General features: G+C 43.6%; 2 protein-coding genes across 6 annotated transcripts in view; both read left to right on the forward strand.

The window, feature by feature from the left end:
• The window catches only part of sorcs2 (sortilin-related VPS10 domain containing receptor 2), a 284,563-nt gene extending 275,071 nt beyond the window's left edge, over positions 1 to 9,492 (forward strand). The window contains exons 18-27 of one of the 5 annotated variants that reach the window (XM_030086674.1): positions 157 to 328; positions 415 to 601; positions 942 to 1,075; positions 1,945 to 2,068; positions 2,605 to 2,717; positions 3,114 to 3,236; positions 3,323 to 3,422; positions 4,141 to 4,243; positions 4,659 to 4,852; positions 9,206 to 9,492. In XM_030086674.1, coding sequence (XP_029942534.1) covers positions 157 to 328; positions 415 to 601; positions 942 to 1,075; positions 1,945 to 2,068; positions 2,605 to 2,717; positions 3,114 to 3,236; positions 3,323 to 3,422; positions 4,141 to 4,243; positions 4,659 to 4,852; positions 9,206 to 9,270 — 1,315 coding nt within the window. In that variant the 3' untranslated portion in view covers positions 9,271 to 9,492. Of the gene's footprint in view, positions 1 to 156; positions 329 to 414; positions 602 to 941; positions 1,076 to 1,944; positions 2,069 to 2,604; positions 2,718 to 3,113; positions 3,237 to 3,322; positions 3,423 to 4,140; positions 4,244 to 4,658; positions 4,956 to 9,205 lie in introns of all 5 variants that reach the window. The other 4 variants (XM_030086655.1, XM_030086664.1, XM_030086689.1 and 1 more) reach the window with 4 other exon arrangements.
• A 5,077-nt stretch (positions 9,493 to 14,569) lies between these two features.
• Positions 14,570 to 26,973, forward strand: LOC115384391 (NLR family CARD domain-containing protein 3-like). Its single transcript, XM_030086643.1, has 13 exons — positions 14,570 to 14,751; positions 15,924 to 16,044; positions 16,155 to 16,244; positions 16,443 to 16,556; positions 17,611 to 17,718; positions 17,882 to 17,989; positions 19,433 to 19,511; positions 19,617 to 19,845; positions 20,105 to 21,890; positions 22,696 to 22,869; positions 24,307 to 24,480; positions 24,577 to 24,623; positions 24,712 to 26,973. Exons 2-13 carry the CDS (start codon positions 15,959 to 15,961, stop codon positions 25,290 to 25,292), a joined length of 3,576 nt encoding a protein of 1,191 aa, XP_029942503.1. The 5' UTR covers positions 14,570 to 14,751; positions 15,924 to 15,958; the 3' UTR covers positions 25,293 to 26,973.

Raw genomic sequence — 26,973 nt, forward strand, 5'->3', positions numbered from 1 at the left:
GGCCCAAAGTTACAAAACAGAAGTTTAAGCTGTGGACCAAAACACAGCAGCAGTTTTTGAAGTATATTCTGCTTCAAAACTTCCACAACAATGCTGTGTGGACGTCGAAAATAATGGCGAATGCTAACACTAGCCCTCCTCTCCGCTGTGTTCCAGCTACAGGAAGCTGATATCAAACACCTGTGAAGGTGGGCTGAACAAGCAGCAGAGCTCCAAACAGCACAGCTGCCCTCTGCTGCCCCCTAGAGGCCTGCAGGTGGGCATTAAGGGGCAGATGCTGGCCGTTTCGCCCGGAGACGACATCACCTTCATCGTCCACCAGGAGCAGGTGAAGTGGGGAAGCTTGTCCGCCTTTTCTTCTTTGTTCGGTTGTGACATTTTTATTTTATCTCGTCTCTTTTACTTTGCCGACAGGGCGACACCAGCAGCACCAAGTACCAGGTGGACCTGGGAGACGGGGTCCGAGCCATCTACCAGAACCTGACGGTGACCGACGAGCCCATCCAGCACCGCTACGAAAACCCCGGCGTCTACAGGGTCACGGTGAAAGCCGAGAACATGGCCGGCCACGACGAGGCCACCATGTTCATCCAGGTCGCAGGTCGGCCAGTTCACCTTTAACCCTCTTCACATGCTTTGCTTCTCTTTTCTATGGTTCATTCGATTCAGATTCACTTCTAATGAGTCCAATTTTTCAATTTCCTTTCAATTAAGACATAAGGTTTCACCTCACCGCCAGCCTTTCATTGTTTACCCAAAAGACAGAAGTCATTTACCAATATTTCTTGGGTTTGTCAATACATCTTTCATGAAAAAAGTCCAATTGGGTGTTCTTTATCTTTATGTTTCAAACTGTGTCTTTCCAGTGATATTTCAAGACGAACCAAACCAAATCATGTTTATCTGGAAAAACAGCATCCTCTTTTCCGTTTTCTTCGCAGCCCCTCTGCAGGCCGTGCACCTGGAGGTGGTTCCCATTGTAGGAAGGAACCACGAGGTCAACCTGACGGCCGTCGTTCTCCCAGCTGGGGAAGCGCTGACGGTGTTCTACTGGTTGATCGGAGACAGTCTGCTGGTACATCAGCTGCTCTCGCATGGACACAAAAAAGAGGAATTCAGAATCAGCAAAACACCTTTAAAAGACTGATGTTAATCCTTTCATAGAACTGTAGGACTTCACGCTGATTCACGGTTCACTGTCTGTGACTTTTATTAGTTCCTCAATACGAGGCTGTTTTCCCCAGCAGAAGGCTTTTATAGAGCTGTTATTAAATATGAAGCCGGTGACTCTTATGCTCCACTATGACAGCAGTAAACAGAAAGGACACTCTCAATAAAGGCAAACAGAGCCGATAGCGTCCAGCTTCCATCATTTCTGACATAAACCAGCAGCTCTCCACTCTCAGATGGTCTGAGACTGAAATAAGAAAAAAACCAACACTGTACATGTAATAAAACCTTGGGAAAACAGCCACATGTTGGTGTTCCCTGGAATCTCCATTACAATTGACCATTAATAAATAAATACAATTGGTGCTGTCTAACTCGAGACATGCTCATCTTTTATCTCCTTTTGTTGAACATAACTGGTTAAGAACCAAAGCACTAGCATCATATTTTCAAACCCATTATATGAACTCAAACAGCTGATTTTGCAGAAAAACTGCAAATCAGAACAACTCAAACTTAGAGTTAACTCTGAATCACGCCTGTTTCTGATGACTTCTTTTAGTTGAATACATGCAATATTTATCAAAATGTGTCTAACAAGTTGTGTTAATCAACATTAGCACGACAACTCGTCACAGCTTTGTTTTCAGGCTCTTTTGTCCGACTCACTACTTGTTAAATACATTTAGCGATTAAAATTCCCATGTCAGAATGGCACCTGCCAGATGTTTTGACATCTTTATGCTAACCAGCAGTGGTTATTTGCTCCTGCAGCCCACGCTGACTCTGGAGAACACCCTTCTGACTCGCTTCCCGGAGGCAGGAGACGTTTCCGTCACCGTCCAGGCCTCCAACGGCCGGTCCATGGTGCAGGACAGCCGGACCGTGCAAGTCTACGGTGAGAAAGCAGAATTAGTTTGGATCTGTAGGATGTAATAAAGATTTAAAATAAAAGATTTATAAAATATACCTGAAGATTTATAAAATAAAGATTTATTTACCTCCCTCCAGAATACGGATGTTATCATTTCCAGGCAGTTCAGTCAGAGTAAGGAGTCGATGATTCCGGCTGAGGCTCGTCTCCCGCTCTTATATTTCCCCCCGTTGCCCTAAAATACTGGATGATCTCATGTGTTCCTGCCTGTTAGTGTGCCGCTGGATGAAGGATGGGGATGTTTTATTCATGAGTGTCGCTATCTTAAGAGAGCGGCGAAGCTGGAGCTCTTGGCTCATGCAGCCTTGGGGTTGATGTTGTTTATGTCTTGTTTCTCGTATCCGTGCGCCGTATGAACATCTGTTCAGGTTAGCTCTGCAGATGCAGACCGATGGCTCCACTTACAGCTACACACATCTGCTCCTTCGGTTCGCGGCAGTGCGTTCCTGCAGTTCCAGGTTTGACCGGCGACCGTATTGACGTGTTGACTGTCCCTGCAGATAACTTCCAGGTAATCCCTCTGAGCTTCAGCAAGAACCTCGACCGACTCAACCCGAACATCCCCGAGTGGCGGGCCGACATCGGGCAGGTGGTGACCAGAATACTGGCAAAGGTAGGCAATGACGGAACATCATTCTGTCTGAAGCGGTTCACCCAAGTTTAGGACCAATTACCATCAAACAAGGAGCAAATCTCTTGAGGCCATGGGGTACTTCTTCTGAAAAAGTAAAAAACCTAATGAATTTTGGCCGTTTTAGTGGAAGATTCCTCATTTTTGACCCCAGAAAATGTCTTGAATTCTTGACGTGGCTTGGATCCAGTAAAATGTCTGAAATGACTAAACCAGAGTAAAATTGCTCAAATGTCTCGAACTCCTAAAATAGTCAAAACTGCTCTTTTGCTCTTAAAAGTTGCATCTTCTGCATTCCGACAGCTTTTTTCTTCACTACTGATTGATTCCTACATTGCTAACGTAGAGAACTGAACACAGTTGACCGTCTGTCCCCAGGTGACGGGCGTCCCTCAGGACTCTCTGGTCACGGTGGTGAAGCCCGGCCTGCCCACCACCGCCGACCTCTACGTGCTGCCTCTGGACTCCAAGCCGGCCAAGAGGAGCGTGTTCGTGGATAAGGTGAGCCGTGGAACGCCACACGCGCGCCAGGACTCCGCCAGGCGCCGGCGACGCTAATGCTACCTGGTGCTGTCGTCTCCTTTCAGCGCATTCCGGCGGTGATTCAGGCCTTCAACGACAACAACGTGAGCTTCGTGGTGCGCGGAGGTGTCCAGGTGCTGGTGATGCTCGCCGACCCCAACGCAGGTAAGCCCGACACACGACGCCGTCCACGGTTCCATCGACCTTTAATGATGACTGCATGTCATTGGTTTATTTCCAAGGCCTTGGTCTAATTAATGACTCAGCAGCCACGACTTCAGAGAATGGTGCGTTCATGAACGATACATGTGCCTGAAGCCTTTAACTCAACACTTCAGCCTCAAGCCTTTTCTTTTTGTTTTTTAAGCTAATCTTCTCTGGTCCTCACTTTGTTTTTTTACCTGATTCCTCTTCGTTTTGTGGGAGGCAGCGATTTGGTGAAATGCTAAGTTGTTCTAAAGGTCTCGACGCCCTCTTTTTCTGCTTTTTCTCTTCCTCTGTGTGCCCTGCTGTTGAGTCAAGGGACCTAATGCACTGAAATTTACTCAATTTAATGCAAATAGACTCTACTTCCAGCTTCGGTTTGTGTTTTCTTGGAGTGACTTTGCATGCAGTGTTTATGAAGTCGAGTTTTGCATGTTTTAACTTTAAGATAGAAATAGTTGAATATGATACGATGAACTTGGACGTGTTGGGGAGGAAGCTAGCCAATAAATCTGAATATTTCAGTAAATAAATAAATCAATAAACTTTATTTGGAATATGATCTGTTTAAAAAAGTTGAGAAGGTAAAACAGAAAATATCAGTAGTTTAGTAGAGCAGGTCAAAGATTTTCTTCTTTTCATGCCCTGCTAACGTGACGTGTGTGTATCACCACCCCAGGCTACCATGGAGCCGCTGGGAGTCCGGGTATTTGGGCTCTGGCAGTCATTTTCCTCATCAGCATCATTGCCGTCGGTTCTTTTATCCTCTACAAGTTCAAAAGGTGAGCCACGTCATCCTGAAGATATCGTTAAGCGCATGCACAGAGCGGCTAAATGTGACTCTATCATCCAATAGACGGAGCTTATTTTCACTGAATTAGCATCAAGTACCACATATGAAAATACTGCATGTGTGAACTTTATTTTCAAGGTTAAATATTTTTGTGGCTCCAGATAAATATTTGTTTTAAAGTAGGGAAAGTTGCAGACCCCTGCTTTAGCTGAAATCCCTGTTAGCTTGCATGAAATCTCCAGTTTCAGTGATTCTCTGTGTTACTGCATGTTTTCCGATCACAATTGAAAACCCACCAGAGGCACTTCCTTTTTACGCTCCCGGACACAAATATCCACCGAAAGTCACTTGATATAAAAACATGAACTCCAGCCCTCATCTTACAAAAACACCAACCGCCACAGTCCTTGGCTTAGGACTGAGGACGCCTATCCCCCGCTGTTTTTCAGGAAGCTGCCGGGCAGCCGCAACGTCTACGCCCAGATGCACAACGAGAAGGAGCAGGAGATGACCAGCCCGGTCAACCACAGCGAGGACACCCAGCACATCATCCAGGGCGAGGAGTTCATCGACGACGACCTGGACTCGCAGACTCTAGGTAACGCAGGAGGTAGCCCCACCTTCCGTTCCCTTATAAGGACTACCACTAACCACTGCTACTAAAGCCAGGCCACTAACACCAGCAGCTAACCCGCACCAAGGTACTGAGGACGCCGCGCCTTCCCGCTACTGCCACCTCGTTCCGTCATTCCGGGGATTTGCTAAAGACCTTTGAGCTTTGCAATGTGTGTTTAGATCAGGGGTGTCAAACACAAGGTCTCCTGAAGGTCACAGCTTTTCAGCAGGAGCTGCAGAGCCGAACAACAGATGCTAGCCATGCCTGTGAGCGAGCAGCATTATTGCTAGCAAGCTAGCATTGCGCACTTTAAAAAAATGAATACAAAGCCTGGTGCAACTTGAAGTTTTGTTGGCGAACCCAATGAGTCTTTGATGCTCATGCTAGTAAGCTAGCATTAGCCGCAAAGCTGTTCTGCACTCTTTCAGCAGATTTGGAGAAATTTAATAAAGCTGTCACCAGGCATTAGTTTTTAATCAATTTTTGAAAATAATTTTGTCCCACATAACTTTGCTAGATTGGCAAATTATTTTTAAATAACAGTGTCTGAGTGTGGTCCCTGTGTTTGACGCCCCTGGTTTAGCCTAATTCCCCTGACACAGGTCACTGATAGTTTTATGGTCATTCCCTGCACTTCTGAGCACGTTCAGCCTTATAGTTCACTAATATAATGTTATAATGGCATGTTGACTTCGTTTGATTAGCTAAGGCCCCGTTTACACAACAGTTTACAAGTGAAAACAGAAAATTTTCATTTTAACTAATGGCCCAACGTGTTAATTACATGGTTTTTCAGCATCACTGCAGCTGTAAACAGATATAATCTTCAAAACGTTGCCGTGTAAACTTAAAATGCAAAAACAACGTTTTCACTTGAAGTGTTGAGTGACGGGACCTAAGTTTTGCTTTACACTATTTTAATTGAATGGTGATGATATGAATAGAAATCTGTAATATGATAAAATTATTTAAAGATTTTTTTTTCTTATAAGTAGTAGGCTAGTTGAATATATATAAAGTTGAATGCCAGCGATGTGATATATATGTCATGATGTAGTATGAAGCTTGTGAAATAATGAAATCAGAATTGTAGTGGTAGACTACAAGAGTTTCATTGAATTTAATATATATTCTATACACAGTTTAACAATTTAGCATTGTAGAAAAAGAAGGCGACACAGTTTCACTGGGCTGATTGTTTAAATTAGGTTCAGAGATGACAGTGTTCACAGCTGTTCTCCAGCTTGTCCTTGATTTATGACTGAAAATTACAGCTAAACAGTTTAACATTGTAACTTTATTTTGCTAATATTAACTAGCAGGTAAAGTATCAAGTTACCTTTCGACTGGAGCATGATTTGGTGTGTAGTTTTTATTGGCTCATAATAAACTAATGATACATTTTTTCATCCATTTTCAACAATTCAATACAGCTGAAGATGGAAATGCTCATATGTTAGGCTCCACAAGTCAATATTTTAAGTGTGTCTTATGATATTGTTAAATTCTTTGTTCCAATATAACTACAACAGAAGCTTTTTTATCTACCATTACAAAGCTGAGTGTGGTTGATATTTGAAAGAGTTTCAATTTTGCATGAATATTAAAATGATAAAGCACTCTGAGGCGGTTTCTACTGAGTCAACAAATACAACTGAGACAATGTTCCTGCATTACAATTATAATTTCAGTAAAAATTAAGTTATTCATTGGGTTTTACTCAAAGTTTTGTGTGATCTTTACCTTTGCAAAATGCTTATTTCATTTGAAAACCAACAAATTTATCAGCTTTTTAATTAAAAAAGAATCATGAAAATTGTGAATCAATCAACAATGTCCAATCCAATTATCAGAAGAAATAAAAAAAAACAGAAGTGAGCTATGTCCACAATACTGTATTAATTTAACCCATTTGTGCCCAAATTTTTTTCAGAGTTGTAAGGCATATCATTTTATCAGTTGAGTCCAGTTGAATCAAGTTATGTATTTATTATTTCCATTTTGTTCTTTTTTTTGAAAAAAATTGCATTTTTATGACTGGCAACAATTGTTGCCAGTGGGCACATACCTTGTCACTATGTCAAATGTCACCTATAATACAGGAATGACAATAACAACAAAATAATAATATAGTCAGAATAAACAATAACAATAAGATGGAGCCTCAGGTTCTCCCTGCATAAAATTCCAAACAACAAACAATTTGGAATGTTTTTTTATTCTCATTTTTTTACACTCAACACCTCAGCAAACAGTTTTTTCTTAGAACATCTAAAAACACATACTACATAAAATTTCTTGCCATAAATTCCATCATCTTTCATACATGTTCTACTCATTGTGGTACTTCTTGAAGCACACCACATGAGGTGGAACATCACACTTTCCACGTGCTAATGATGTGCGCCGCCACAGTTCTTGCATCGTTTCTAGTGATGGGTAAATCAGGCCTCCTGAACCACTTTCCGTGGTTTCCATTTTCTGTAGTCAGGAGTCTCTTGGTTTTAGAGTGGAGGCTGAAGGACTGACAATGAAGTGTGCTTTCACACAATTCTTGAACATACAGCACCATCTAGTGGCTTCAGACAGTACGGACAGTGGTTCATGAGGCCTCGTTTGCCTCTCACTCGTTGCACCTGCTGCTGTTGAAGGCCCAGTGGTTGAAACTATCAAACCAGTTATCAGCAATGCCTTTGAAGATCTTCTACCCTGCCTAATTGGTTTTGTTCCATGGAGGAGGGTCTGGGCTGTCAGCCTCTGGAAGCAGAGGAGATCCTCCTGCCCACTTTTCCAGGACCTAAATGAATGACAAAGCAAGCATGACAGATATAAGAATGCGCCATGTTTTAGTTCACATTTGATTTTATTGATGAATCATCAATATCATTCTTTCTAAAGCATCATATGTAGAATATTCTGGAAAAGCAATATCACAGTTTAGTTTTTGATGTTGGTCTGGATATCATCACTGTTGCTCTTGTCGACTGAAGAGCAGTAGCGATGATGACCTCTAGTCAAAGATCACAGACTCGACTGTGATATTGCTAAATAACATCCATCCTACCCCAGGGGTGGGGGTGGGGGGGCATTGGCTATGAAAAGTACTTGTGTGCCAAGAGAAGTGCACCTCCAACATCATCCAACAGCAACATTTTTTACTTCAGTGAAACACAAGCTAATGTTAGCTAGCAACAAAATGATATATGATAACATATAAAAATCCTAAACACACAGGCCTTGAACACCTGTGAACTTATTTAGCTTGAAAGAGTATTCTAAGAGGACTAAAATGAGACACTGTACATCATTCTACAAATTTAAATAAGTAAATTAGGAGCAATCCTGCAGACAGTGTTTTCCTGTAGTTAGTGTCAAGCTATGTGCCCATTGGCAACTTTTGTTGCCGCTCATAAAAATAAGCCCATGAACAAAAAAATATTTATCCTAGGTACAATTTTTGGGTTCAGGGTTACTCTAGAGACTCCAATGATTAAATAATTATAAATATGGCTGTTGGAAAATCATTAGAAATGTTTGAAAATTACCTCTTTCCAGGAAGATTTGCGTCGGCCATGTCTTCAGCCGGAAGGAGCAGGAAGCAGATGATGTCATGTGACAGGAAGCACTTGGAAATGATTTTTTAAAAATGAAAACCTTTGTCTAAGTGGTCAACTAGCATTTAAGTGGGAAAAGTTGCATTACTACCTTTGAGATTTTTTATTGTGAGTCAAAAACAACAGTGATAAACTTTGGCAACAATTGTTGCCAGTGGGGCAAAACGGGTTTTAATGATTAAAAATGGGTAAATAGGGTAAATATTGAATTAAAATGTATTAAATCATCAGCATTCCCTATATTGTGGATCAAGATTAAATTTAACATGATATACATTCACTGTATAGTAACATAATTTATCATAATAAAGTATAATTATTTTAGCAATTACATTAAATGAAACAACTCGTCATCCTGGACTTTCACAGAGTTTGGAAAATTTGAGTAAAAACTACAAGAGTAAATACATTATTAGATAAAGAGGGCTCATTTTTCATTTTTTACACCACAATATGCTGATGATACCCATCTTATAAATCCAAACTTTTTTCACTCCCTACCTTTCAAACTTGTTTTTTCATTGCTATTATTAAACATTATTGATTCATGGTTTGCAAGAAAAACTGAAAACCTGACATTGGCATTTACCAATGAGAAACCTCCTCAGAGCTTTTCAAGGCGGTAAACCCCGTCCTGTCAGGGTTTGGATGCCACTCTGTGGTCGTTTGGCGCTGAGCTCATGTGGCTCCTCCCGTCTCGCCTGCCCTTCTTCTCTTCCAGGCAACCATTCGGGTGTGGTCCTGAGCATCAACTCCAGAGAACTGCACAGTTACCTGACCAGCTGATGGCTGCCGTGGCGGCGCTGACGAGCTGGCCCAGCCCGGCCGCGAGGCGGCCAACCAGCACAGGGACTCCACTCTGCCTTCCTCCTCCTTCCCTCCTCTCCTTTTTAACCCTTCACCTTCCTGGACACTTCACCTCCCCTCCAGGGTCTCTGTTACTCCTCTGCACCGGCGTTTCTTACGGATTTGTTTGTTTGCTCTTGTGGAGGGTGCCGGATCGGAGCCAGGCGGAGGGATTTCTCCATCACTGATTTCCCCTCTCACCTCCAAGGGTTACATTTCCCGTCACTCTCACGTCACGTTTTCACACCGACTGTGGACACCAAGGAAGGATCCAGATGTTGATGGCTCATCTGTGTTTTTTGAAGAAAAAAAAATGTTGAAAATTATGTGTCACTTACACTCGAAGGTACAATATGTATTTTTTGGTGTTTTGTTTCCAAGAAAACTGAAAGTATAGAAGAAAATGTCACCAAAAACAATCAGGATATGAATTCATACGTTGCAGTACCACTGTAGACCACACGGTGGTGTATTGAGACAGAATTGCACTAAATAACTGGTAGATTGGATCTGTCAGTGACTCACCGCTTCCTGACAGAAACAGAATGAAAATAATTTGAACGTCCATGACAGGGACGTGCAATCCCTTAAAATCTCCATAGATCATTGGTTTAATCAAAATTGATCAAAATCACCTCAAAGTGTGCAGACCAGGAATATCTGTGCTGCCTGCAGCAGCCTTTCAGAAGACACTCCCTCACTGTGGAAACTACTGTTCAAGAGATTTTTTTTATTATTATTATTTTGCACATACGAGGGGGAACCGGAAAGAAACCGGACTGTGGTTATAACTTTTTATTTTTTTATTTTCACATTTAATCAAAACTGTCACCTTCAAAGTCCTCTCCTTCGGCTTGAATACAGCGCTGCAGCCGGGATTTCCATTGCTCGATACAGTCAGCATGTAAAGGTCCCTTTAAGAGCGTCCTTCGATATTTTTTGCACCTCTTCCACGTCGTCAAATCTCCGCCCCTTCAGTTCCTTGTTCATTCTTGGGAATAGAAAGAAGAAGTCGCAAGGTGCTAAATCGAGGGAATACGGTGGATGGAGCAGCAGGGCCATGCCGTTTTTCATCAGGAACTGTTTTACGCGCAGAGCCCAGTGCGTAAAACAGCCCCCACTCTCCCACAGCGCCACCGCTTCAGCCTGACCACCTCCCGGAGCGCCACAGCAGTGACGATCTTCCCAAACAGCCTCCATCGTCCTCTCGCTGCCTCTTCAGCTCCTGGCACATGTCCACGCAAGCCTGTTTCTGCTCCGTAGTTAAGAGGCACGGGACCATTTGTGCATTTTTCAAAGAAGGGGGCGGGACTGTAATAACATAAACACTGCCTGTGAGCTGCCTGCGTGTCTTTGGGAGGTGAAATATTCCACAGTTATGCTTAAGGCTATGCTATAGCGACATATAATGGCCAAAAGTCTGAAATCATTCTTGTTTCAATTTTATAAACACAGTCCGGTTTCTTTCCGGTCCCCCCTCGTACAGTCAAAACAATCTGACTATGTGCAAGGGAGTGAAAAAAGCCAGAAGGCTTGTACAAATGCCGCTCCCGCACGTTCAGTTTCAATAGAAGAAAAACCACAAAGATGATAAGACAGTTCTACAGTACCTAGACCCAAACAGTCACTGGATGGTACAGCCGCCCCAGGAGCTTTTTAGGTTTTCAGTTGAGCAACCCAAATGGATTTTTGGGAATTGACCATCCAGCGATCATTAGCCAACGTCAAACCGTCCAGTTGAAGCTCCAGAGAGTTTTTGAGTTTCAGGTCTTGTTGCTTCAACGGTGGATAAACTGGAACGATGGAGGCTGTAGCTCCGCCAGGGATCAGAGATTATTATTAAGTTCAAAATAAGATCAGTTACTATTTTTAAACCTTTCACAAGGTGACGTCTGGAGGTAATAGAGACCCAGAAAATCTCTGTTTGTTCACATAACGCCGAAGGAATCTTCTCTTGAATCTTACATACTGTACCTTTATAAATCACCTCTACAGATGGCCGCACTCAGAGACGGCTGTGTTCACGTGATTTAGTAGCACAGAGTGTGACAGTCCAGTTAAACGCAGTGTCGGTGTCTGTGTCTCCATCCGGTACGTTCCCCCCTCACACCTCTCCCCACCCTCACCCGTCCACTGCGACTCTGTTCAAAGGCAATAATAATCTCAGTGGAATGTCGGATGTGAGAAACCCTCATGGTTTGCGTACGACGGTCGTTGGCATGCAGACACAAGAGGAAGGTGTTGCACTTTCTTAAATATTCAACTTGCAGGTACCTGGAGAGCTCAGCCCGTCTTTTGTTTTTTTTTTGTTTTCCACCCGTCCAGATTAGTTGGATACGTCAACATGTTGCAGGTCTCTGTCGTCCGTTCGTCCGTCTCACGGTGCCTGAAGCAGCGGACGAAGATATGCCCAGCAACATTGTCTGTTGTCTGGGCCAAGGTCTGTGGCACTTCCCCCTCCACCTCTACCCCCCCCCCCCCCCCCCCTTTCCCAACCCCCACACTGTCCGGGTCGGGGCCGACTCGCTCCCCCTGGAGACGGAGGCTGCCGTCGTGGAGGGAAGGTGTACTTGATAAATCTGACTGTATCAGCCTATATTAGGCGAAGCCCGCGGTGGAATCACGTCTCCTTCAACGCTTCGGTTTTTGTAAATGTGTAAATACGAACAGTGACCTCCACTTTGTAAATACTCCCTTTGGCGTGTGCGTGAGCGTGTGTGTGAGTATGTGAGTGTGTGTTTTACACTACTACCAAAATCCACTGTTTTTGTTTTTGTTTGGAGAGCGAGTGTCCTGGATTGGAAGGTCTCGCTGTTTCCAGTCTCTTCATTGCCTGCTTGCCATCGATATTTTCACTGTAGTGTCACGAGTGCTTCACGGTCTCCATCGTTAACCGAGAGTAATTCCCCCGTCCTCTAAAGATACTCACAGCCGCACGCCGACGACTGTATATGGATATTTTTGATACACCTGTCTATTTTGAACACTGGATGGTGTTTCCGTTGCCTTTCTCGCTGAGGTCGTCTCTGTTTTCGTTTGATTGCACTAACGATGTGAGAACTCGCCGTCTCCGAGCGTCAGGCGGCTCTGGACTCTCGGCCTACAGGTCTTGGGATCTAAAGGCCTCCACAGTCTACCAATGGTACCATAATCGCCAAGATCAGCCTTCGGTTCTTCTTGTATTTTGCCACAACCGCTCACTCACTCACTCCTTCTGGATTTGTTCCACTTAAACTCATCTTTTGTACATATTCTGCTCATGTTCGGCTTGTTCTTAGTTCTGTAGTGAAGTGTCGTCGTTGTGTCGATGTCCCCTTCAACAAGATGAAGAGGGGAAGTGGGGATTCTGATATTCCGATGTAAAAGTCATGGAGTTTCCCGGATGATGACACCGGCAGTGTGATTTTGACCATGCTGTTTTTTCTTTTTTTTTCTTTTTGCCGTTTCCCTCTTTCTGCTGATTGGTTTGATCTCTTTGAGTTTGCGATTTAAAACAGTTGTGTGTCCCCTTCAGGACGCGTAGTGCACTCAACCTGCATCCTGGAATAAATCACTCCCATAACTTGTACGTCTGTTCACTTGATTGAGAGCAATAAAGCGAAGGAAACATTTTAAGTATTTTAAACACTGAAATGGTGACAAGTGGTTTTCATTAAGTTTCATTTTATGTGAGAGATCAGGGTGAAGTAGGTGAAGTTCATATCTGTCCATGAACTGCTGGATCAGGAGAAACAGGTTTATGGTGACACCTTGTGGCCATAGTCGGTACAACTGCAGCAACATGGGGGGAATGTGAAATTAAAAAAAAAAAAAAAAAAACACTGAATCAACTGAAGGTTTCCCTGTGCTGGATGAAGACTTGTCTGGATAGAATCCTAGATTTAAGACGGCACGCTCAAACTTTAACACCAGTTTTTCCACAAACTTGTGCTGCTCTTGAATAGTAAAAAGGCATCGGAGCCCGTTCAGAACATAAAGGAGCAACAAGCTCATCTTTAAAGGCGGCAGAGATGTCGGATAAAACAAAAAGCGATTTACTGACTGTGAAATGACTGAAGAGTGAATGATTGCTCCAGTTGATCAGGTGATGACAGGTGAGAAAACCAGCGAAAGCAGTTCCAGTAGCTGACATGATGAATATGAGGAGAGTCAAGGTCTTTGTACTGAAATCAGAGAAAGATCAAACATTTTTTGGGAACAGAGGTCATGAAACCTCAGGAAAAACCCCAAATACGTCAATGTTTGGACTGATCATCAGTCTATTTTTGATCGATTCCTCTTCTGTTGCTTGTCAGATCCTGAGTTTAAATCAAGATTGATTGATTACATTCATTCATAATAATTCATATAGTTTAGGAGAAACATGTTTGTACCATATTTATTCTTTCAGATCCTGACTGAAATCACCCTGAGTGGTTGGACTAATAGAGGCACATGTATTTGTCTTTTCTGTAGCTTGAACATGTTTGAAATGATAGACATTCTAATAAATTGTATTTCCAACTGATACCGTCCTAATTTAAACAAGTCAGTCTGTTACTGAATGTGAAAACAGGATTTGTAAAGGAAGAACAAATGAATGTCATTTTATTCAGTTTGTGTTAAGACATAAATAATTAGATAATACTGTGAACTGAGGACAAAAACTAAGCAAATAACTTTTAAAACAAGTGAATTTATTTATTGTGTTCAAAAATAAGATGTTAAAAGCTGACAGTTGTGGACTTAGATTGTTAGAAACAATAATATGTAAGTTTGACTAAAAAAAAATGTAAGTTACTTTGGACCTCCAATTAAAAGAACTTGATTACATTTTATATATTTCCATTTATTTCTGGAGATACTGTGGCTATAAGACGGGTGGATCCTTCCTCTCCCCTCCAGGAAGCCCTGGTCCCCAGAATGTGTGTGAAAGCCTCTGCTGGACTCATGTTGCAGACGGAGGTGTGTCTGCGCTGCAGTGGCATTAATCTGTGAGGAGAGAGAGAATAAAACTCTAAAACAGAAGAAAAAGGAAAAAAGGAACACCTGAATGTATTCCCCTTTGTTTGAAACCTCCAGATGTTGCAGATCGAAATAAACGGTCCTTCAGAGTTGACAAAAGCTTCTCAGAAATAATAATAATAAAAAATTATTAAAAAAAACAAAAACAAAAAAAAAAAAACGCCCTCCTGCCAACTCCGAGCGTCACGAGACTGAAGTGAAAAACTTTACTTTCACTTTCTCGGACGCGGGGAAGCAGATTGTCTTTCTCTTAAACCCGAAGACAGAAAATCACATCTTTTTTCCTCACTAATCTCATCAGCAGTTTTTCACTTCCTCTCTTTACCTGAAGAGATCTGGACTGACCAGAAGGCACGCGCAGAGAATGCGCAGTGAACGCGCCGAGATTGCGCGCATCCACGCCTTAATGCGTCTCAGGTAATTCCGTCTTTTACTGAGGATTAAACGAAAATAAATCCACAGTTCCGACCTTATGCTTGCTTCTGTGTTCACTATGGATGGTAACAGGGTGAGAAAGTGATTTAAAACAGCTGAAGGTGAAGCCTGATCACTACACTAGTCCCACGTTTAATCATTTCAATGAAATGTGTTTGGGACTGTTTTCATGAGTCCTGACGGAAGTTTTGGAGATGAAATCAAGTGTAGCTTCTTCATAAAGTCTGCACTGAACTTTAAAAACGTTAATAAGTAAATATCAGTGAAGAGTATGCAGTAGAGTCTGATCAAAATCGTTACGTATTAATCTGCTCTGCTCTCAGTAACAGCCGTAATAATGTGTTTATTTTCACCTCACTTCTTTTGTTAAACCTTTCAAATTAAAAGCACTCGGTGAGAGACCTGATGAACCTGCTCAGGAAATGGAATGAAATAATTCAGCCGACATCAAACCCTGTAAACCAGTCCTGCTTCATGTACTTCTACTTTTTTTTTTTTTTGAGTCAATAAAATGGGAGTAGAAGTATAAATGTGCCAGAATGACCTCAGTATACTTTGACCCATTTCTGACTTGACTGAAAAACTGACAAACATGACGATTTAAGTAAAAGTAAAATAAAAAAAGTTAAAGGGTTTAATGAAAAACAAAAGGAGTAAAGAAATACTGACATAATAATATGAAAAGAGGACTCAAATGTTCAACAATAAAAACATTTCTTAGAAAATAGCCTCCAGTTTCAGATCCTGTGCTCCCTGTAAGAATCTCCCTGGCCTGGATGCAGGTTTTTTGGACCTTTCTGTGCAGTTTGCAGGTTTCCCCCGTGTGGATCTTGAGGCTGATTATTAAAGGACAGGTGAGTTTTCTGGCGTCTCACCTGCCTTCGCCCACACTCAGCTGGGATTGACTCCAGTTCTGTGTCCTGGTGGTTCAGAAGACAGACTGATGCTGAATGAGAAGACCAGAGAGTCCGGTCTGAGCTGGCCAGGGCTGTCCCAGCTCCCTGCTCCCCTCTGCTTCATCAGCCAGGTCTGCTGGGAGCTGGTGCGCTTCACTGCTGCGCCATAACGCCATCTGGTGGACTGCTTGTGTCAGTACAGCAGATGACAGACAACCTGTCGTCCAACGTCACTCAGTCTTGGTTTCTCTTGAACAGGTAGGAGTGTAAATCAGAGCTGGTGTGGGCGGGAGATGGCGGCTCAGGATGAGGTCAGAGAAGAGGAGCTTTCCCAAACCAGAGACGCTCAGTGGCGGGAGCCAGAGGGCAAAGTTCAGAGGTCAGATGGAAGTTAACTGTGCATGACTATTTCAAGCTGAACAGCAGCCACACTCCATTATTCTCTATAATGTTCCGTTAAAGTGAGCAGGGCTGGTTTCCTCTTCCCAGGACGACCCATCAGAGGCCAGACTCTCCTGGACCCAGCTGTCCGTCCTTCAGCAGCGACCGGTCGATGAGCGACGGCGTTGACTTTAAAGGGTAAGAACCTTCTGATGGTTCTCCACAAAACCATTGTTTGAAGTTCTTGAAGATCTTTCCCTCCTTTGTTCTGGATAAAAAGCAAAAGATCTGCAAGAACAAACACTGACCGCAGTCAGACATTCATTCTTATTTATCTGGGATCGGACAAAATCCTTTTTTTCCAAATGTACATTTCTGTTATCTGTGTGTTTCCAGGACTCACCAGCAGAGACCAGACTCTCCGGGGCCCAGCTGCATCTCCTTTAAGAGCGACCAGTCGAAGCATGACGTGATTGATTTCAGAGGCCAGAATCAATCTGCTGGTCAGATGTAAGCTGGAGGAACCGTTGTTATCAACAATTCTCGGTTTAATAACTTCAAGAAAGGCCAGTCGCAACTTGTTATACCTCAACCTGTTAGCAGAATAACTTATCAACATTTTTTGCCACTGGTTTTTCTTTCACTCACATTGGCCCAGTTTACATGGGTGTTTTTTTTTTCTTAATCCGGTTGCTATACGGTATACAAAGCCGTCCACCTTCAATACACATTTGCAAGTGTGAAGCGGATTATACGCGTTCTGTGACATGCGCACAACGTCTCTGAAGGAACTTTCGGGTCTGTGGCTTTGCAGCCAGCAGTCCTCGCCTCGTGGCACATCCTGATGTAAAGCATCGAGGCTCCGCTCCACCTGCCGATGTTTCGAATGAACTGGTGACCGTGTTAACTTGTGACCAACAGATGTTGAAATACCGACTGAAACTTGTAGCCGTTCTAGCGAGCGTCGGTTATCTACAGTGACAGTAAATTTGTATTGTGAGTCTTACTTTAACATCTGCTGTTACCAGCATGAATTTACAGAAATCCATCACTCATTAACAAGGGAACCAGTTAATCTATAACACCGGCCAGGCGGGTCGCTGGTCGTCCATCACGGAGCTCTTTGAACATCTCGCTGTTGTGCGATTTGCGGCCATTTCTCCTGTCCAGTGTTGGTTCTGTCTGGGTTTTTTTTTTATTTTAAAAGTGTTTCTCAACCACCGTCCAGTTATTCTGTTTGTTTTTGACTTCCCTGCTTCCCGTTTACTGTACATGTCATCACATCATTACATACGAGGGAAAGCATGAACGGAATGAATCATCCGCCCGTATAATCCGCTACGCTGTTTAACACTGTATATATGAGACACGGAGCGGACTATTGATCGACATAAACGACTTCGTACAATCGGATCCAAAATACAATCTGCTCTGAGAGAAGCGGATCCACTCGGGTGTTTATATGACACATTTACAATCCGCTTCACCTGCAATCCAATTATACGGAGGATTTTCGGGCCCATGTAACCATTGCCACTGATTTGTGTTTCTTTCTTCTCTGTAGGGTTAACTCTCAGAGATCCAGAGAGAACAGCTGTCTGTCCTTCAAGAGCGACCAGTCGAAGCATGACGTTATTGATTTCAAAGGACAGGCTTCATTTGCTGATCAGATGTAAGCTAAAGGAGCCTTTGTTATCAGCATTTCTAGGTTTAATTACTTCAAGAAAGTCCAGTCGCTTCTTATTATAACGAGACCTGTGAACAGAATAAGTTGATGACATTTTCTGTTATGGATTTTACTTTCACTCACGTTCATTTGTTTCTTTCTTCTGTAGGGTTAACTCTGAGAGATCCAGAGAGAACAGCTGTCTGTCCTTCAAGAGCGACCAGTCGAAGCATGACGTTATTGATTTTAAAGGACAGAATCAATCTGCTGATCAGATGTAAGCAGGGATCAATACAATTAGAAATAGGATGTAGTGAATCAGGATTACTTCACAGATGTTTCTACGTTTCTAGAATTTTAGAAGTTACTCTGATCATTGTGCGAACTTGGATATTATATTTATTTAGATCTAGCCACATGTTTTCTGCCTTTAAAGGTGCATTAAGGAGTTTGCACGTTTTATGCGAAACAGCGTCCCCTGCGGGGCTTGGGCGTAATGCAGCTTAGTGAAAAACTCGTGCCTGTGGCTCCCGTGCACGGAAGAGGGGAACTCCTTCCTCGCTCGTTTAGTAGCGCTCAAGTAAGATTTAAGTTTCTTTTACCTGGTGGGGTCTGTGCTGGAGCTGTGGCAGTGCTAGAAGCCAGTCTTTTCTTACTTTCTGGAAGATCCTGCTCAGTTGTTGCTCACTGAGCATCTGGCGGAGTAATGGCAGACAAAACGAAACTTAAGGAAATCATTTCAGTGGGAGCGCGCATTACGTCATTCTTTTCAAATTCTCCTAAAAAAAAATGCTGGTGCCGGACCGGCACTGCAACTTTCAAGTGACAATTTAGCGCTGTTAGAGGTACTTGTAATGAATATGTCAGGGCACATTGTACACATCATTAAAAATGTGTAACATATTTATGGTGGAAAATAAGTATTTTTAAGGTTGTAAAACTCCTTAATGCACCTTTAAAGACTTAAAGAGTCATGAAAATCCTGGGATCTGGAGGTTGTCAAGCACAAAGTGAACTGAAGCACAATGGTGATGAAATTCAGATATCAGGTTTGTCAAGGATTGTGGAAGTTAATTAGTGGTGAACTTCCTAATATCATATTAATACTCTGTTGCACTAAAACAGAGGGATTTAGAAGTCTAGTTATAGATGATAACTATTACTTACAGGGGCATCCCACTTGAGATCACTCAGATACTGAAAGCATGATGCCGTTAATCTCACAGCTCAAAGTCCGTCTGATCCGACGTAGGATAATTGGTGCACTTCTGCAAATGAGTTTGAGTTTGACATCCTGTAGAGATCAATATTTTAATCATGAACCAAACTGACCAAAGCTCACAGAAAGCCACATTCTGCTTGTTTTTCAACAACATGGCTCTGAAGTATCAGAGTCTAGGTGTTGAACTGACCTCCTGACCTTTACCTGACCAGTCTTTCACTGACTGAAAACACCATGAAAAAGAAAAAGTCTTCCAAGGGGAAGAAATCCTGCTTTGATAATTGGCTCAGTGAAATAGTATGTCTGCATATAACTTAGTTAACGTTTACTGCACAATGCCTACTTCACTGAACTTTAAAATGACGTGACTGACTGTTTGTGCTGCTTGTGATGCTTGTAACTTTGTGAAGAGCTTTTGAGGCCTAAAAGCAGAAATTTACCTCTTTGTTCAATGTAGACGGACATAAAGTGTGCTGTTATTTCATGATTCCTCCACAGAGTCAACCAGGAGAAGCCACAGAGAGGCAGTGGGTTGTTTCCCCACCAGCATCCAACAGACCAGAGCAGCATACTTAAGGTCTGTTCTCTTTATGGTCCTTCGTATCCTGCACTTAGAACCCAGTCGAACATTGTTCTGGCATGAATCTGACGATTGCTTCGTCATTTGGTGTTTCTGTTCCAGCGGCTGGAGGATGAACTCGTCTCGTTCGTGAAGGAACAGCTGATTGAGCTGCAGAGGATTCTGAGTCCGGATCGTCCCGCATGTGTTGAGAGTCAGAGGGGGGACGAGGAGCTGCTGGAGGGCGAGGATGAAGAGCAGAGGAGGAGCAGTCGAGAGGCATTTCAGAAGATTGTGTTGTACATCCTGAGGAGGATGAAGGAGGACGAGCTGGCTGACAGTCTGCAGAGCAGTAAGATTTCTCGACAAGACTCTTCAACATTTGTATCGGGTGTTACACCTTTTATAGTGGGACCCGTTCCTAAAATGATGTTTAATGTTTGCTTGAGGAAATTGAATGCACAATACAGCAATACAAATGGAATTGGCTGCAACGGGTCTACTTTAAAACTGTCAAAGGTCCCTCACACAACAGCTGCTGCAGTCTTTTCCAGACCAAAACGTATCTATTTGAACTCATTCACTGATCTTATCTGTTTCTTCATACTTAGAACTGCCTGCTGTTTTCCAATGTCAGCTTAAATCCCAGCTCAAGACGAAGTTCCAGTGTGTGTTTGAGGGAATCGCTAAAGCAGGGAACCCGACCCTCCTGAACCAGATCTACACAGAGCTGTACATCACAGAGGGCGGGACGGGAGAGGTCAATGAGGAACATGAGGCGATACAGATTGAAGGTGCATCCAGGAAACAGGCCAGAGCAGAAACAACAATCAGACAAGAAGACATTTTCAAAGTCCCATCCGGTCGGAGTGAACCAGTCAGAACAGTGCTGACGAAGGGAGTGGCTGGCATTGGGAAAACAGTCCTGACGCAGAAGTTCACCTTGGACTGGGCAGAGGACAAAACCAACGAGGACATCCAGTTCATCTTCCCATTCAGCTTCAGAGAGCTGAATCTTTTGAAGAAGAGACACTTCAGCTTGGTTGAACTTGTCAATCTGTTTTTTTCTGGAGCCAAACGGATCGGAATCTGTAGGTCCGGAGAGTTCAACGTTGTGTTTATCTTTGACGGTCTGGATGAGTGTCGGCTTCCTCTCGACTTTCACAACAATGAGATTCTGACTGATGTTACGGAGTCCGCCCCGCTGGATGTGCTTCTGACGAATCTCATCTGGGGGTCACTGCTTCCCTCTGCTCGCCTGTGGATAACCACACGGCCTGCAGCGGCCAATCAGATCCCCCTGGAGTGTGTCGACATGGTGACAGAGGTCCGAGGGTTCACTGACCTACAGAAGGAGGAGTACTTCAATAAGAGATTCAGAAATGAGGACCAGGCCAGGAGGATCATCTCGCATGTGAAGAAGTCCAGAAGCCTCCACATCATGTGCTACATCCCGGTCTTCTCCTGGATCACCGCCACAGTTCTAGATGATGTGTTGAGGAACAGAGCTGGGCAGGAGCTTCCCAAGTCCCTGACTGAGATGTACATCTACTTCTTGGTGGTTCAGTCAAAACTGAAGACAGTCAAGTACTACGAAAGGACAGATCATCACTGGAGTTGGGAGTGCAGGAAGATGATTGAGTGCTTGGGAAAACTAGCATTCGCGCAGCTGCAGAATGGCAACCTGATCTTCTATGAAGTCGACCTAATCGAGTGCGGCATTGCTATCAAAGAGGCGGCTCTGTATTCAGGAATATTCACACAAATCTTCAAAGAGGAAAAAGGCCTGTATCAGGAGAAGGTGTTCTGTTTCGTCCATCAGAGTGTTCAGGAGTTTCTGGCTGCTCTTTATGTCCATCTGACATACATTAACTCTGGTGTCAATCTGCTGGCCAAACAGCGGCCAGTTCCCTGGTGGCAAAGATTCTGGTACAGACCAAATCTCTACTCTCTTCATCAGATTGCACTAGACAAAGCTGTGCAGAGCCCAAATGGACACCTGGATTTGTTTCTACGCTTCCTTCTTGGTCTTTCACTGCAGGCCAATCAGATTCTCCTGCAAGGTCTGCAGGTTCAGTGTAGTCCGAAGACCGACCAGGACACAATCCAGTACATCAAGAAGAAGATCAGTGAGAATCTGTCTGCAGAGAAAAGCATCAATCTGTTCCACTGCCTGAACGAACTCAACGACCGTTCTCTGATGGAGGAGATCCAACAGTCACTGAGCTCAGGAAGTCTCTCCACAGATACGCTGTCTCCTGCACAGTACTCAGCCCTGGTCTTCATCTTACTGTCATCAGACGAAGACCTGGAGGTGTTTGACCTGAAAAAATACTCCGCCTCAGAGGACGCTCTTCTGAAGCTGCTGCCAGTGGTCAAAGCCTCCAAAAAAGCTCTGTAAGTAGTCAGAAGAGTTGAACACAGTGAAACAAATAGGTGCAGTTTTTCAGATCAGACATGTAAATATATGTCTGGATATATTTCCAACTTTGTTTAAAGTAGTCTCCAATGTGATTGGAAACTTTTTCGCATTAGGATCAAACACCTCTCGCCTTTGCAAATAGAAAGCCAAGTGTAAGACTCCATCACCTCACAGCTTTCAGCTTGAAGAAGCAGAATGAAGGAAGGATGAACGAGTGATCCTGTGCAGTCTTGGATCTGTTCACACCTGGCATTAACATGCATTTTGGGTGATCAGATCAAATGTAGCGAGCCCTTGCACAGAGTGTTTACACTTGTCCATACCATCTGTTTCGGGCTGACCACTGGAGTTTGGATTGTATTACTGCCTCTATGTCACATGCTGTTAAAGGTCAAAGGGCCCAGCACACAGTTATTAAATCAGACTGTCTCCAGACAAAGGCGAGAACAGTATCCTCTGCCCAGGATGCCATGAGGCAAAGTGTCTTTTCAATTCAATTCAGCTCTATTTATATAGGGATAAATGTCACTAGATAGATAGTTGTCACTGTTCTGGAGGGCATTCATGATGCATGACTGTTTACTCTACAGAGCCTATGTGGTCAAATGTGTCCCAGACCACCTCGGGAAGGGGTCTGAGTGAAAACACTTTGACACCTGTTCACACTTGTCATTAGGGCTCACCACATGCCAGATCTAAACAGGCCCAATGAGGAACTGATCGATAAGACTCCTCAAAATCTCATTTGACATGCTTTTTTTGATGTTCTTGTCTCAACAGACTCTCCAACTGTAATCTTTCAGAAAGGAGCTGCGCAGCATTGTCTTCCGTTCTCAGCTGCCAGTCCTCCAATCTGAGAGAGTTGGACCTGAGTAACAACAACCTGCTTGATGCGGGAGTGAAGGCGCTGTCGGAGGGGCTTGATAGTCCAAACTGTATGCTGCAAACTCTCAGGTCAGGATTCCTCAACATTTTTAAAACTGCTCATCTTTTAAGTCTTATTGTCATGGATAATCACTGACAAGTTTGGCCTCTCAAATATGTTTTCACTTGGTTGTTTTGTGTCCATTTGGACCCTTTTGGAACAGTCTGTGTCAATACTTTTACTCGTCTGCCTTTGCCAATAACATGAACATGACTGGTTACTAGGGGTGGGACGAGACACAAATTTCATGGGACGAGATGTCTCGCGAGATTGAGTCCACGAGATCGAGACGACACGAGACCGGGGGGTCAGCGCGGTACTCACATGCAGCGTCGGAGCATGGAGTGTCGGGTCGGAGTGCCCCTTGTACGGCCACGTTGCCCTCCGCTCTACACTGCACCCTAGGCGGCCGCCCAGTTCCCCTATTCCCATTCAAACCGCGGCGCACAGACGACGCCATGACTGCATTTGCACTTCATGCCACTAGGTGCGCTGTTTGCATGTTCAACCTTATATTACACAGACACCACAGAGGAAGAAGGGCGCCGCAGCCGCTGCAGGCTCTCTCTGCATGCTGTTAGAAAAAGAGTGTGAGCCGGTAAGACGTGGTAAAATGTGCATTGATGCGATGCACCGTTTTTTCAATAAAAGAGAAGAACTGAACGATCGTTTCCGCACATTTTCTTTACGTCGTATCAATTAAACTGTATCACAAGTAGTTTGTGGACTCAAAAGACCAAGATTCCTTGCAGATAGAACATGCGCAGAACAGTATTTCATGTCGTTTTCGACCGGATTTTTAAATATGAATATGAGCATATTCAGGGGTTTGCACGTGTTTATATGGCTGTGCGCCATGTAATGTATCATTCCGTCAATATTCCAGTTAAAGAGTTTTTGCCTTGATATAAACGTACTTAATCTCGCGGCATTCGATCTCGCGAGATCTCGCGGCATTGCGATCTCGCGAGATCTCGTGACACGAGATCTCGTCCCATCCCTACTGGTTACTATGGTTAAATCCATGACGTAGTTATAGTGATTGCAGAGTTGTCAGAGTTGCTACTAATGTTCTGCATCCCCAGCCAACAGTTAGCTTTAGCATTTCCACCACCAGTATCTGTGGAGCAGGTCAGTCCCTCCAGGATGTTGTAATGCGGCAATTTCAACAGTTCATTCAAATTCAACAGATCTCCTGGAATTCTGTGGTACTTTGCTATTTTGTGAAGTTGTGAACTTGTGCAGAATTTAGAGACTGGTTAAACAGGAAAGAGCAGAATAGACTTTTTTTTATCAGAATTGGAAAGTTTCTATCATGACCAAAGGGTTTAAGGTTATGTATTTATTTACTTTCAGCTGTAAGAGAGAAGCTGCCGGAAATCCATTGTACCCTGTTTAATAAAGTAACACCAAACATTCCCAGCTCTGCAGTAACTTCATGGTCTTATGATCTTGCTGGTTATCAGGCTGTCCGGCTGTCTGATCACAAAGGAAGGTGTTGCTTTTCTGGACTCGGCTTTGGACTGCAACCCCTCCCACCTGAGAGAGCTGGACCTGAGCTACAATCACCCAGGAGACTCTGCTGTGAAGCCGCTGTTCGACAAACTGAACGATCCACACTGCAGGCTGGACACTCTGAGGTGAGGGGAGGAAACTCCAACTGAACACCACAAATGAGAAAGAGACACTTTCCTCTGATGTGTCAGAATATTTCTCCTGTTCATGTTTCTCTGAAGAGTCGACCCTTGTGGAGCCCACTGGCTGAAACCAGGTCTGCGGAAATGTGAGTTTTCAGTTCAGTTCATAAATTAAAGCAGTAAACCTATGAGCACCTTCCAGCGACTCCTTCTGTGCTTCGTTCTCTCCATCAGATGTCTGCATGCTCACCTTGGACATGAACACAGCAAACAGAAAAATCAGACTGTTGGACGGCAACAGGAAGGCCACGTACGTGGAAGGGGATCGTTCGTACCCTGACCACGAGGACAGGTTCGACTACTGGCCACAGCTGCTTTGTACTGAAGGTCTGACTGGTCGCTGCTACTGGGAGGTGGAATGGAGGGGAGAGGTTCTGGTTTCTGTGAGTTACCCAGCCATCAGAAGAAGAGGGGACAGGAATGACTGCTTGTTTGGGAGGAATATCCAGTCCTGGACTCTGATCTGCTCGGACGACAGTGGATTCTCTGTCTGTCACAATGGAAGAGAGGCATCCACCTCTTCCTCTTCCTCCACCCTCTGCTCCATCCCCTCCATCTCCAACAGAGTGGCTGTGTATCTGGACCATCCTGCCGGAACTTTGTCCTTCTACAGAGTCGCCTCCTACACTCTGATCCACCTCCACACCTTCAGCACCACCTTCTCTGAGCCTCTGTACCCTGGCTTTGGCTTCTGGCACAGATGTGGCTGGTTTGGTTCTTCAGTGCATCTCTGTTCTGTGGAGGAAGACGATTAGCCTGTGTTTTCATCTCCTGCTGAATTCCGATACACAGTTGTTTTGAATCCCTCCATTGTACTTTAAAAGTCCTGAAATTGAGCTCCTTTGAAGGTCCTTTCAGTTGCTGATGGTCATTTGTACATTTTCATGAATATTTTGAGTCTACTGGTGGTTGTGTGGTTTGTAAGTCTTTGGCTGTCTGCTGCCTCACTGTTGGTAGTTTTTCTGTCTTCCAGTCCATGAAATTCATTTGAGTCCAGCATATTTTGATCCCCGTTTTTTTGTCTGTTTGGGTATTTTAACAACACATTTTCTTGCCATTATAAATTGTACTTTGATAGTTTTGAGTGTCATTGTGACTCTTTTGAGGATCTTGCACTTGTTTCAGTGACTTCAAGTGCTTGTTTTCAGTGTCACTTTGATTATTTGAATTTCTTTGTGTTTACTCTTTGGTTGTTTAGAGTTTATGTGGTGGTTATTGATTAGTTTGTGTTCCTTATTGAGCTTATGGGCTCTATTTTCGTAGACTGGGCTTAAGCATGGCGCAGACCAGGTGCACCTATGTTGTGTAGCATGCATCATGCAACAAAGAATACACTAACTGCACACACTAACACTCTGCAAATCTGCCTGAGGGTTTGGTGACACGTATGTCTGTCAGCCATATTACCTCTAGACCGGATCGCCAGCACAGAGAATAGACGTGGTTGGAGGTCGCAAGGTTTTAGCGCAAGTTACCGTTTAGGCAGGAAATTGCCATTGAGCAAAGCTGACTCTGTCAACACCTCCCCTTGGTGCTCGGCCCCACCCATCTTGGTGCAGTCGGAGTTGACAGGTCAACAAAAATACCAATAATAGTTTTGTTCTTGTCGAAATCACGACTGTTCAGCCTGCACGGCCCTTCGCCACCCTGCGCTCCACCGCGAAAATAGAGCAGTGTGTTTTTTTTTTGTTTTTTTTTTAGTTTTTAGCATCTAAGCTCTCATTTTGTTTTCAGTTGCGGGAGTTCAAATTGCCTCAATAAGATTGTTTTTAGGGTCTTTGTGAACCGTTCATTTCTTTGATTCCTATTGTGTTCATTTTGAACCTATTGGCGGATGCCTGACTGTATCTGCTTCTGTTAGGATCAGATGCGTGTGTCATTTTATTTGTTTAGAGTAGTTTTGTATTTTTTGCATGCTAGAGTTTTGTCATATTAATGAGTCTCATCATGGTATTGTATATTTGTGGCCCTTGGTGTTTCCCGTGGTTGCTGTGAGTCACACCTTCATGTTGTCACGAGTGTCTCTGGCTTTGAGTCTTCCACCAGCTATTTAAAGCAGCTGCTCGTTGTACCTGCTGTGTCTTCGCTGCTGTTTAGAGCAAGTTTGTACAAGTTATCTTTTGCAACGTGGAAGTTTCACTTCATGTAATAGCCCCACCCCATATTGCGTTTCATCATTCTATTTTAGGTTGTTTTTCATTTTTTAAAGACACCGATCATGCTGAGATTTATGTGCCCGATGAAGTATTAGTTGTTTTCTCGTCACTGATATTTTTACTCATGAAATCATTCTTGTTTGTTCATCGCTGTTGACATTTTGTTGTTGTAAGTTACTGTATATTTTTCTCCTTTTTCCCTGATGTTGGTACTCGGATTTGATCTGTCGTTCCAGGATTTTTCTGACTGTTTCAAGTAAACATGACTTTTCAAAACGTG

Source organism: Salarias fasciatus, chromosome 3 (assembly GCF_902148845.1).
Source record: "Salarias fasciatus chromosome 3, fSalaFa1.1, whole genome shotgun sequence".
Taxonomy (NCBI): domain Eukaryota; kingdom Metazoa; phylum Chordata; class Actinopteri; order Blenniiformes; family Blenniidae; genus Salarias; species Salarias fasciatus.

Coding starts and splice junctions, on each gene's coding strand:
- LOC115384391 (XM_030086643.1), top strand. CDS start 15,959: ATGGCGGCTCAGGATGAGGTCAGAGAAGAGGAGCTTTCCCAAACCAGA. Junction 16,557..17,610: donor AATCAATCTGCTGGTCAGAT/GTAAGCTGGAGG, acceptor TCTTCTCTGTAG/GGTTAACTCTCAGAGATCCA. Junction 19,512..19,616: donor ACCAGAGCAGCATACTTAAG/GTCTGTTCTCTT, acceptor TTTCTGTTCCAG/CGGCTGGAGGATGAACTCGT.